We start from the raw sequence: 13,062 nt of genomic DNA, 5'->3' as shown, positions 1-13,062 counted from the left end.
GTATAATGCTTTATATGAACGTATTTGTTTCAATATGATTATCGACGAAATTAAAAAAAAAATATTAAATGATTGAATTATCAGAAACATTGAATTATGATTACAAGTCTCTGTTGAGAGGTCCACTATGATTTGAGAAAATCTATTCCTCTTAACGATATTCGAAATAATTTGTAAAGCTATTTATAAATAAAAATAAAAAGTGTCATTTACGAAAGTTAGACAAAAGCTAGTGGAGAATTGGTTTCCATAATATTCTATTAATCTATTTTCAAACGTACAAAAACGTTTTCAGTTTAAAAAGAACTTTATTATTAAAACGTATATAACTTTTATAAATATCTAGAATCACTTTTGACAACTCATTACTTAACCAGTATAATAAATATAACGATATTTATATTTTATTTCATTAAATATATATAACGATTTAAATTAATATTATATATATTTATATACGTATTATACATACATAGTTTTTATACTTTTACTATACTTTAACTTTACCTTTACTTTACTTTTACTTTACTTTAACTTTAATAATTCACTTTAATAATTCATACTTTAATAATTCACTTTAATAATTCATACTTTAATAATTCACTTTAATAATTCATACTTTAATAATTCATACTTTAATAATTCACTTTAATAATTCATACTTTAATAATTCAAAAATCTATTATAAATAGAATTCAATAGGTTTCATTATTTCATAGAAACTTGAAAATATATTTCTCTAAACTCTCTCAATCGATTTACACACACACACACACACACACACATATATATATATATATATATATATATATATATATATATATATATATATATATATATATATATATATATATATATATATATATATATATATATATTTGCTCTGTATTATTTCAAGATATTATTGGTATACATAAAATATTACGACGGAGTGATGTCCGAGTGATTTCAAAATAGTTTTTTTAAATGAGTCGAAGCTAAGGAAATTATGGGTTATAGCTACGGAGGTGATGTGTATGGTTCATGGGTATACTCGTGAGGTCAATCTAGTGTTTATCATCTCCGTTGCGTCTACGTACTTTCCTGCAATATTGAATCTCAATATTGATATGTGAGCACTCATAACTTAACTTTTATATATCAATAGTATATCCCTGACTAGTGCTCGAGTATATAGGATTATGCATGCTTGTACATTCGATATTGTCCTTAGATAGGTTTGTTGAATCCTGAATTAGATACATATGCTACTGAGATAGGGTATATGATATGCATGTCATTGGAAAGCTAGCGAAAAATTAAGAACTTTTCATTTAGATATCGAATGGTTTCGATGAACGGATTAGAAGTTATAGTCAACTGAATTTTAGTATTATTGTTAAAATGATTATTATTACTATCGTCGTTATTATTTTAATAGAAATATCATTGTTATTATAAAATATCATTATTACTATTATGTTAGTATTATCATTTTATCATAATAACATTTTTATTAAATATAAATATTGTTATTTTTTTATAGAATAATAATAATTATTATTACAAAATAATACAACTTTTACTTATTATTATTATGATCAATATTATTTTATCAAATAAATAGGGGATACAAAGATATTTTTCACCACGCGTAATATAATTACATTAATAATACTTACCACTATAGTTTTACGATATTAAGTGAACTTTATAAATTTTACTACTTAAGATATATAAAAGTATATTTTATTATATATAAACGTTAATATAAATTTTTATTAATAAATGACTTTTATTATTATAAAATCTAATAAATATATTTAAATATATAAAACGACTATAGTTAAGTTATATAATAAACACGTATAAATTTTAGAAGTCATTTTGGGTCAAGTTGACTTTTGTTGACTTTTGCATATTAGTCTCGAGCATTAGGATTGTGGTACACTATGACTTGACCAAAAATTGTTAGACAAATATTGACCAACATATAAATATATATAATTAATATAGGTTCGTGAATCCGAGGCCAACCTTGCACTTGTTAAATGACGTTATATGTATTTTTACTACGAAATACAGTATGGTGAGTTTCATTTGCTCCCTTTTATATATATTTTTGGGACTGAGAATACATGCGCTGTTTTTATAAATGTTTTACGAAATAGGCACAAGTACTAAAACTAATTCTACGTGGGTTTAAATCAGAAATATACCCTTAGCTTGGTAACATTAAACTACTTGTCTATGTACGGTAGGCGCGAATCCTAAAGATAGATCTATTGGGCCTGACAAACCCCATCCTGACTATGAGATGCTTTAGTACTTCGAGGTTATTTTAAACACACCTGATCTGGTGTACTTCAGAGGGTAAAACATGAACGTTAAGGCTTGTTACCGGGTGCCTACAACTTATAGAATACTTTTATACACTTGCGAGTGTACATATATTTATAAACGGAAATCTTGTGGTCTATTAATATATTGAAATGATTGTTATGATAAACCTATGAACTCACCAACCTTTTGGTTGACACTTTAAAGCATGTTTATTCTCAGGTATTAAAGAAATCTTCCGCTGTGCATTAGCTCATTTTAAGGATATTACTTGGAGTCATTCATGGCATATTTAGAAAGACGTTGCATTGAGTCATTGACTTCATCAAGATTATTATTATGTCAATTATAGTTGGATGTATTATGAAATGGTGTGCATGCCGTCAACTTTCGTTGTAAAGAAAGTTTGTCTTTTAAAAACGAATGCAATGTTTGTAAAATGTATCATATAGAGGTCAAAAATCTCGCGATGTAATCAACTATTGTGAATCGTTTATAATGTATATGAACGGGTCCTTTCAGGTCCGGAGGCTTCTCAATCGAAAGGGTTGGTTTCAAGGTGTTTGCTAGATAATATAGGTGATGTAGCTACGGGTAATGGTGCAGGTAGAAAGATTTTTATTTGTATAGATGGGGCGTGTAGAGGTTTTTGTCTGGGTTGGTTTACGCATTCGGGTAAATTTCATGGACTCGGAGTGAATAGTTATGCTTAAAATGGTAATGCAAAGGATAAAGCAAAGAAAAAGATTGTACCGGATGATTCGTTTAGTTTAAAGAATAACATTGATGATGACGAGGAGTTGTGATCCAAAATATTTTTAAAGATGCTCAAGACAATGGCGAAAGCAGAAACTTTTTCCACCTGGGGTGAACTTTTTTTTTAAAAGCGTAACAATTTTTTGGGGCAAAATATGGAAGTTTTTGGGCAAAAAACGGTGGGTGGGTAAAATACGGAGGTTTGGGGGCAAAATATGGAGACTTTTGGGCAAAAAAAAAAAAAACCACTAGGGGCAAAATCGAAAAATCTAAAATTTTTCCCCTGGCTTAAGAGGTCGGGTCTTGTAATTGGTGTTACGTGGGCTCGGATTTGGGACACTCGTTAGGAAAAGAAGGTTTTTTTATGAGTTTAAAAAGAGCGGTTTTTATTCCCCTTTCTTCGGAAACTATCACCGGTGACAGGACTGGAAACATTTTCAAGGCTAGTGCGGGCAATGACGTCGACACCAACAACATCAGTGATGTGGCTCCTTTGTCGTATCCCAAAAAATAGAGTTGAAAATGACGTTGTCAGTCAGTGGGTTTGGTTTTATTAGCTAGAAGGTGTCTTCATCGTTAGATTGTTTGTTTATTTTAGTTTATTTCTATGTCTTTAGTGTGTAGGTCGTTTAATCGTTGGTTAATAACGAGACTCGGGTTTAGTTAGCTTTAATTCGTATCTTATAGTTAGGTTTAGTTTACTGTTTTTGAGTCTCGTACGTGTTTTATATTTGTATGTTGTTTTTTTTTCTCACTTTTCGAGCAAAAGATTTTGGTATAAAGTTTTTTTTTTTTAATAAAATAAAATAAAAACTATTTCCTGTAATCCAAAAATGTATATATATACGGAGTAATTCATAATATTCTCCTCATTTTCTATTACGGAGTATTAAGTTAAATTTTATTTATTACGAAGTATTTATTATTTATAAAAATAAAATAAGATAGTACCATGTGGACATTTATGGTTTGGTAGCATTTATACAGCTCACCACCCTCCTTCAAATATCTCATCTCATTGCAACAATTTCTCGAGATTCATCGCAGCAAAATTTTAATAATAATAATAATGTTGAAAGGAGCTCAGAGTTACCTGAAAATGGCAACTGATCCAGCTCTATCAGAGGCAGCTTCCAAATTACTGAGCTCCGATTTAAATGAAATCGGAATTGCAACCAAACAATTCGCAAATCACGTCATCCAGCTCGGAGTTAACGGCGGTCTCCTCACCACCATCCTTCAATGGTTCGCCTTTTTCGCAGCCATGTAAGTCAAATTTTTTATCCACCTCTCCAATTATTTTTATGCTCGATGTTCGATCTAAATTCTAATAGAATTTCAATTGATGAATTTGTTTGTTTGTTGATACGTGTTCAGTTATTTATTGGTGTTGGATAAAACTAACTGGAGGACCAGGATGCTTACGTCACTATTGGTTCCCTATATTTACTTAACTTTTCCCAACTGGCTATTTGGAATTCTGAGGTAATTAATCAATCAATTCATTAACTGATATTCTTAGATCGAATTTTAATTTTGATTTTTTTTTTTTTTTTGATCGTGTGGTTTTGATTGTGCTTTTGTTTTGAATCAGGGGAGATATCGGAAAATGGATCACGTTCGTTGGAGTCGTCTTGCGATTGTTCTTCCCTGAGCATTTTAAAGGTCAAATTACTGATTTTTGTATATATTCTTTCAAATTGATATGTTGTTTAACAACAGCCAATTTTGAAAATTACTACTCTGTATTATATTTAGTGATTAAATTAACTAACTAATTATTATCATAATAATGTATATTTGTGTGATTATTTGAACAATGAAAAATGTCTTGATAAAATATATCACTATATCAGTATTTAAGGTCAGGTACTTTTAGGCAAAAAGGGGCTAATTAATCTCTTAAAAAGTAATAAATAAAATTAAAAGTAAAATGCAAATTTTTTTCTCCTTAGTGTTGTTGATATCACAAATTACATATTTACATTTACATCCCTTAGATTAGAAAAAAACGATTTTAAAGACGATTTTCAAATTTTAGTTAGTTAATAACTGACAATAGACAACTGAATGTTCAATTGTAATTGCAGAGTACTTGTTGTTGCCAGGATCTTTGATCCTATTGGTTGTGGTATCACCAAGTTTTATTGCGGGTTATGTAAGAGCCGGGTGGATAGGCGTGATTATTTGCCTAGCAATCGGATGCTATTTGCTCCAAGAACACATTAGAGCGGCTGGAGGTTTTAGGAATGCGTTCACTCGTGCTAATGGCATTTCCAACACTATTGGTATCGTGTTGTTGTTTGTGTTCCCTGTGTGGGCTTTGATCGGGTTGATATAATTGAAGCGCCGACTCTTGTTGTGTGACATGTTTCGTGGTTTATGCATTCGTTGTTCTCATTCGTGAATCATTTCCGATTATTGTCTGTATTTAAACTTTTTCAATCCAGTATTTATGTTATTGGAGAGTTGTTCTTCATTGGAATTGAATGAATAAGTTTGGTGAAAATTGTTTAACTCGTTAGTGTTCTATTTGATCCATTGCTTTCGGGAATAATTTGCGAAGACCACAAATAATATTCACAAATTAATTTAAAAAATCTAAATAATAAAAAAGATTGTAGTCCCAAAGTTTTCATAAAGAAAAATCATTTATCTTCTTAAATATTCATAGAAAAATTACCTGTCGTTAGGCTATCTCTTAACATCATTTAACTCTATATATGGTTTAGTTTGGTTTCAATCATTAACACGTCTGTAAATGAGTTTTTTGGCTCATGTTTTGTGTTTCTTTCACTTAATTGATGAGAACAAAGTCGTCATAATATGATGGGCCTGTGTGTGGGCCTACACTTTGGGCCGACTTTAATTTTTCTATTGGAAAAGCACATAAGCTGCTAACATTCATATGGATATCATTCAGAGTTACAGATCCATATATGGTTCACTTAAACATTATTATGCACATGACAGATAAATTATAATGATAGATAAAAATTATAACATGACTAAATTACCGTAGCACTTTTAGCTGGGAAAAATTGTACAGGTGGGGGTTCTCTCATGTGTCAAACCTTAGTATAAGCGAAGCTTTCCTTGGTCGATCACCGCAACAATTAACTCCATTTTCAAGCTAAAGTGTGGCAAGCGGTGGAATGGTCATGTGGCTATCTCATTTGGAAAGACCAGAACCAAAAAGCTTTCAAAAATAAAACATGGAGTGGTCCGATGGCTCTAAATGAAATTCAAGTCAAGTCGTTCGAGTGGATTTCAAGAAAAGTCAAAGGAAGATCGATAGATTGGTTATTGTGGTTATCTAACCCAAAATCGTGTATTACTTTATGTATTTCTAAATCGTGGTTGTTTTCTCAACATCCACTCGCTATATGTTTGTGTATCTCGTGAACCTGGCCCCTTAATTGTCATGGTCCATTTTGTTGTTCTGTGTTTTTTCGTTTTGGAATGGAAGTTGGCTTAAACCAATATAATATGCTAACAATCTAACTTTTAAGGCAGTCTATAACGCAACAATGATATTTATCTTAGACCTGCAAAAATTCCCTCCAAAACTTATAATCATTTAAACTGACCATCTCGCAACAGTACCAGGATTTGAAGCTTACAAAATTGTAATGTACATGAAAACATGAGTAAATAATAATAGAAAGTATCGGCCTATTAGCTCAGTTGGTTAGAGCGTCGTGCTAATAACGCGAAGGTCGCAGGTTCGAGACCTGCATGGGCCATATTTTTCGTCAATGTTTTATGTATCTCTGGGTAAGCTACAAAGAATGATCAATTAAGCAGTTAGGTGCTAAGTTTATCTTATTATGCAGTTATATTTTGCAACAATTTTAATCACCCCTTAATTTTAACAAATGACTGTTCTTACTACGGGCAACACCCCTAAAGTCGTCATAGCGGCAGAGCCCCTAGCTATTATTTACCTGGCGTGGTCCTCTTCAGAGTTCCAATTACTATTACGAAACCAAAAATTGTGGAAACTCGAACTCCATGAATTACATTTTCTGGTTTATACCCTTAGGATAATGTGACATTATCAACATTTATTCTTTCCTGTTAGCTATGCAGTCTTCCCTTATAAGTATATCAAAGATCACTCAAAGAATGATCAATTAAGCAGTTAGGTGCTAAGTTTATCTTATTATGCGGTTATATTTTGCAACAATTTTAATCACCCCTTAATTTTAACAAATGACTGTTCTTACTACGGGCAACACCCCTAAAGTCGTCATAGCGGCAGAGCCCCTAGCTATTATTTACCTGGCGTGGTCCTCTTCAGAGTTCCAATTACTATTACGAAACCAAAAATTGTGGAAACTCGAACTCCATGAATTACATTTTCTGGTTTATACCCTTAGGATAATGTGACATTATCAACATTTGTTCTTTCCTGTTAGCTATGCAGTCTTCCCTTATAAGTATATCAAAGATCACTCAAAGTGCACCCAGTTGTTCCAAAGTTGAGACCTCTTAAATTGTTTTTTTTTTTTTTTTTAAAGAAAAAAATTGGCTATTACGTCAACTCGTATTTTTTGTACACTTGTTCTAAACACTAACGAATTATATAAACCTTTAAAAGAATCACCAAAAATTGTGATGCAGTGACACAACCTGACCAGAGTACCAGACTAATTTTGATTCACATTAGAATGTTGCTCGTTTTGAACAGTTAGCTGACCCACTCATGTTGTCACCTTTGGCATAGCACATTGCCAGGTGTGCAACATGTAGGCATACTATAACGCTTATACATATCTACAGCTCTCTCGCCATTCTGGTCTAGTGGCATAGGAAGTTATGAAACTGCTGTTGTCCACTACGGCAGTTTTGTAATTTTCAACATTTCAATGTCCCACATCGTCTGATATAGCATATGATTTAAGAGAAGGTTGACTATAAAACAAAAGCTCAACCCAACAATAGCATGGCCTTCTTGAAATTTTTGGGCCCCTTGAAAACTTGCGCCCTGTGTAGGTGTACCTTTTGCACTCCTTATGGGGCGGCCCTGGAATTAGTCATATCATCATTCTGGTCTAGTGGCATAGGAAGTTATGAAACTGCTGTTGTCCACTACGGCAGTTTTGTAATTTTCAACATCTGGCTTTTACTTTTCTCATCTAAAATTGAACTTGTAGATAAATGATTAATGTAAGTGAAGCGCCTGTTACTAGGAAGCTTGATCCAACCGCTAAGCTTCACGAGGTCAAAACTACGGGTTGGCCCACAGCCACGTACTTCATATGTGTTTTGAGAAAGCTACAAATAACTAGTTTATGAGAATGATTTCATTAATGATATTAGTACGAAACACTACACAAAGATGCCAGTTTTTAACGGTTATTTTCTTACGCTTGTATCAAGTGTTAATAAGATTTTTAGTTTTTTTTTTTTTTTTTTTTTTTTTTTTTTCTTCACGAAAAAGAGGATTTTATTAAATCAAACAACAAAATACATGGGGCAGGGTATGACCTAAACCCCCAAAACAGAAAACAACAATACCTAAACCTCGTACATCAAACATCAAATCAAAACTAAACATCAGCTAGACTTGATCTGCAATCGACTTCCTTTCAACACCAAATCCCATTTCTTCTCAGCGATCTTAATTGCATTCGAACCCTTAACAACAAAGGTTGTTAATTTCAATTTGATGCCTTCAATTATGACATGCACTAGATCCATTTCTTTTCTCTTCAAATCCTTGAAAAATCTACAATTCCTTTCATTCCAGATGTTATACACCACAGCAGCCACAGTTAGGCGATTGATTATATCCCAAATTTGATTTCTAAATGGGTAACGAGCAAGAGAATCAATGATTTCATTCAGAGTATCTGGAAGACCTTGAAAGAGCAGAAATTTTTTACATTCCTTCCATACATTCTTAGAGAAGGAGCATTCAAAAAATAAATGTTGAACCGAATCTTCACATACACCACATAATCCACATTTGAAGCTTTTAGTAGGAAACCACTTAATAAGTTTATCTTGAGTAGAAAGTCTGTCCAATTTAGCCAACCATAAGATAAATGCATGTTTGGGATTAGCTTGAGGATACCATATCACATGATGCCATGTTACCTTTGGCTTCATAGTTCTTAGATCTTCCCAAGTTTGACTGGTTTTATAAGGTACACACTTACCCTTATTAGTAGACCATAGAACAGAGCCATCATTTGTGATGTGCACATGTTGTTTAATTCTATCTCTCATGCCTAAGAGTTGCTTCCATCCCCAACTATCACATGATTTAAATTCTATTTCCCAAATAGATTTGCCCTTAAGCTTAACAATATTCACCCAATTGTACCAAAGAGAGTCCTTCTTAGCAACAATCTTCCATAACTGTTTTATAAGAAGAATATCATTCCATTCTTGCAATGGTTTAAGGCCAAGACCCCCTTGATCTTTAGGAGTGCATACTATCTTCCAAGCAACCTTAGCCTTAGACTTACCATCCTTACTATGCCCCCATAAGAATGATTTAACCAGTCTGTCTATATCTTTGATGACAGTAATGGGAAGCTTATACACAGATGCCCAGTAAATATGCATTGAGGACAGGACAGATGCTACAAGTTGCAGTTTACCAGCATAAGATAGGTATTTAGCCCTCCAGTTATCAATTCTTTTCTTAATTCTGTCAAGAATTTCCTTACAATCTGCAACTCCAAGCCTCTTAGCCAAAAGAGGAACACCAAGGTATTTAACTGGCAGTTTTCCTACTGAAAAAGGTAGAATCTGGATAATTTCATTTTGAATGCTCCTATTTACACTGCCAAAAAAAATTGTGCTTTTATTGATATTAGGCAACAGTCCAGAGGCATGACTAAAATCATCTAATGCTTCTTTGATAACTTGGACAGATTTAATATCTCCATGGCTAAATACCAAGAGGTCATCAGCAAAGCATACATGTGTTAATCTCATACCCTTGCAGCCCTTATGAAATTTAAAGTCTTTACTTTCTGCAGTTCTCTGAGCAAGAATCAAATTTAAGATTTCCATGACCAGAGTGAATAGGTAAGGGGATATGGGATCCCCCTGTCTCAAACCCCTACCACCACTGAAATATCCTTTAATCTCATTATTAATGCACACAGAAAACTTAGTAGTAGTAACACATTTCATAACCCATCCAATCATCTTATCATGAAAACCAAATTTGATTAAGATATCATTCAGGAATTTCCAGCTTACTGTATCATAAGCTTTTTGCAGATCTATCTTCAATGCACATCTCTTAGCTCCTGCAGCCCTATTATAACCTTTAAGGAGTTCCTGAGCTACCAATATATTATCCTGAATTGCCCTTCCAGGTATGAATGCACTCTGATTTAAGTTCACCAATTTTTCAAGGCCTTGTTTCATTCTATTCACCAAAATCTTACTAATTACCTTATAAATCACATTGCAGCATGCTATGGGACGAAAATCAGAAACTTTACATGGTGTATCAATTTTGGGAATCAAAGAAATCAATGTTGCATTAACTCCACCAATTAACTCACCATTTCTAAAGAATTCTCTTATGGCTTTACACACATCATTACCCACAATTGCACAGGCTTGTTTAAAAAAATGAGAGGTAAAACCATCAGGCCCTGCAGCTTTATCACCATCAATATCAAAAACAGCCTCTTTAATTTCAATATCAGACACCTCTCTAACCATGTAACTTGCTTCCATTTCAGTAAGCTTTTTTGAGAAGATGTCCCCTAGTTCTTCAATAGGTTTCACTGTATCAGCTCTACCCAAAAAGGACTTGAAATGGTTCACAAACTGATCTGCAACTTCATCCCCATAAAATCTGATACCACTTTCATCACAAATACTTTCAACCCTAGCCTTTTGCTTTCTACTTTTTAGGATTTGATGAAAGTATTTAGTATTTTTATCTCCCTCACTTAACCATTTTATTTTTGACTTCTGTTGCAGAATCAAAAACTCTTCATGCTTGGCTCTTTCATACTCAAGTAGAATCTTTGTAGCTGTCTTTTTAATGGCAGGATCATGAGGATGAATATCCAACTGAGTTTGAATATCTTTTAGTTCTTGTTTAAGGTTAGTAACCCTAACAAAAGTATCCCCATTAATCCAATTTAATTGTTTAAGCTCTTTTTTCAAACCCTTAAGTTTTTTAAGCAGACAGAACATATCACAACCCACATATTGAACTTCCCATCCTTTTTGAACAATAGGAATAAATTCCTCCTTTTCAGTAACATAATTCATAAACCTAAAAGATTTAGGTTTATTGATGATATAATTGGGAATGCACAGGATTACAGGGCTATGATCAGAAATGATGTAAGGCAAGAAGATCCCATGAGCTTGAGGAATACCATTCAGCACAGCATCATTAACCAATATTCTATCTAGCTTCTTCAGGGTTCCACAACTAGGGTTTCTCAATGACTTAGTCCAGGTAAAATGACATCCTGTACTCCTTATATCTTCAACTTCAATTTGATTTATACATTCACTGAAATCATTCATCTCACTTGTTACTAATGAATTACCAGCAGAATGTTCATTCAGATATCTGGTCACATTGAAGTCCCCTAAAATAAACCAAGGGCTGCTACTTACCACCCTTTGTTGAACAATCAGCTCATTCCACAGGGGAATCCTATCTTTACCTTTATTACAGGCATAAACACAACTGCAATAGAATCTTTTCTTAGTGCTTATAACCTCCACCAAGCAGAAGATGACTTGTTTAGAACAATTAATAGACATAATTTGAACTTTATTTTCATCCCACCCAACTATTATTCTACAGCTATTGAGACTGTAGTTAATATTGGATAGCCACTTCCAGTTATTGAACACATTAGCACAAACACTACCAATGTTATTCTTCTTTAAGTGAGTTTCTAATACTATACACACACTTAATTTTTCATCCCTTATGAAATTCTTTACTTCAGATTGTTTATCCAAAGTACTCATACCCCTAATATTCCATACTCCTAATCTAAATTCTTGTGTACAATCCATTGAGTTAAGAAAGAATACTATCATCCATCCCCTTAACCTCATTGGCTAATACATTCTCAAATTCATTTGGGAGAACATCTTCCTTTGTGTGATCATTCTTTTGCATTAGCTCCCACTGTTCCTTAAAATACTTAAACATTTCACCAGTCCATCTCATAGATTCATCAACACTAGGCTGCCTTTTTAGCTTAAGGAACCTATCAACTACAGGAAACTGGATAACAACCTCTGCATCATTGTGAGCTAGTACCTCATATCTGTTCTTGTCATTACCCTTAGTTTTATTCCCTGTAGGGATGTAAGCTTTAGTATGCCTTTGATCCTTGTGAGCATGCTTCTTCTTCTTAACAGTCACATAGCCATCATTGTCAGGTAAAGTGGTCTTTTCTTTAATCTTTTCCAATTCTTCTTTAGTTCTAGGCCTCAATATACATTCACTTGTACCATGCCCAAATACATGACAATGCTCACATATATCAGGTTTCCATTCATATTCAACTGAGACCTTTTTAACCCCTTTCACTTTTTGCTCTTTATCTTTATATTTGATCTCAACTTGATCAACAAATCCCTTAGAAGCATCTGCTTCAATCATGAGTCTGGCATACCCTGCCCTCCCACTACCCTTGTGGCACATAGTAGCAGTAGTTGAATCCATAGAAATAGGTTTACCAACCCTACTAGCTATGGCACTTAGTCCTTTCACATTCCAGGCCTCTAGAGGGATTTCCTTGAATTTAACCCATATTGGCACCTTAACAGGATCTGTCTTCTCCAAATTTAGATCAGCATCCCATTTCTGAACTAATAATGGTTTCCCATTAATCATCCAAGGGCTGCTTTCAATCACTTTATTCATACCTTGCTCATTGTCAAACTTAAAGTAGCAAATGTTCTTACTATCCATTATAATATCAGTCAGCCCAAACTTACTCCACATTCTCTTAAGATTGTATTTCA

General features: G+C 33.2%; 1 protein-coding gene and 1 non-coding gene across 2 annotated transcripts; both read left to right on the top strand.

Moving 5' to 3' along the window:
* The first annotated feature begins 4,033 nt into the window (after positions 1 to 4,033).
* Positions 4,034 to 5,584, top strand: LOC139886291 (cold-regulated 413 plasma membrane protein 1-like). Its single transcript, XM_071870057.1, has 4 exons — positions 4,034 to 4,341; positions 4,453 to 4,560; positions 4,670 to 4,740; positions 5,166 to 5,584. Exons 1-4 carry the CDS (start codon positions 4,145 to 4,147, stop codon positions 5,414 to 5,416), a joined length of 627 nt encoding a protein of 208 aa, XP_071726158.1. The 5' UTR covers positions 4,034 to 4,144; the 3' UTR covers positions 5,417 to 5,584.
* A 1,163-nt stretch (positions 5,585 to 6,747) lies between these two features.
* TRNAI-AAU (transfer RNA isoleucine (anticodon AAU)) lies at positions 6,748 to 6,821 on the top strand. Its single transcript has one exon. It is a non-coding gene; the product is annotated as a tRNA-Ile (tRNA).
* The last annotated feature ends 6,241 nt before the right edge of the window (positions 6,822 to 13,062 follow it).

This window comes from Rutidosis leptorrhynchoides, chromosome 1, assembly GCF_046630445.1.
Source record: "Rutidosis leptorrhynchoides isolate AG116_Rl617_1_P2 chromosome 1, CSIRO_AGI_Rlap_v1, whole genome shotgun sequence".
In the NCBI taxonomy this organism is placed as follows: Eukaryota; Viridiplantae; Streptophyta; class Magnoliopsida; order Asterales; family Asteraceae; genus Rutidosis; species Rutidosis leptorrhynchoides.
Note: the sequence above shows the minus strand (reverse complement) of the source record. Positions and strands in the feature narration are given on the sequence as shown.

Bases quoted from the DNA above. Each gene is read 5' to 3' on its own strand.
- LOC139886291 (XM_071870057.1), top strand. From the start codon at position 4,145: ATGTTGAAAGGAGCTCAGAGTTACCTGAAAATGGCAACTGATCCAGCT. The intron at 4,342-4,452 runs GTAAGTCAAATT...ATACGTGTTCAG, and splicing joins TTCGCCTTTTTCGCAGCCAT to TTATTTATTGGTGTTGGATA. The intron at 4,561-4,669 runs GTAATTAATCAA...GTTTTGAATCAG, and splicing joins TGGCTATTTGGAATTCTGAG to GGGAGATATCGGAAAATGGA.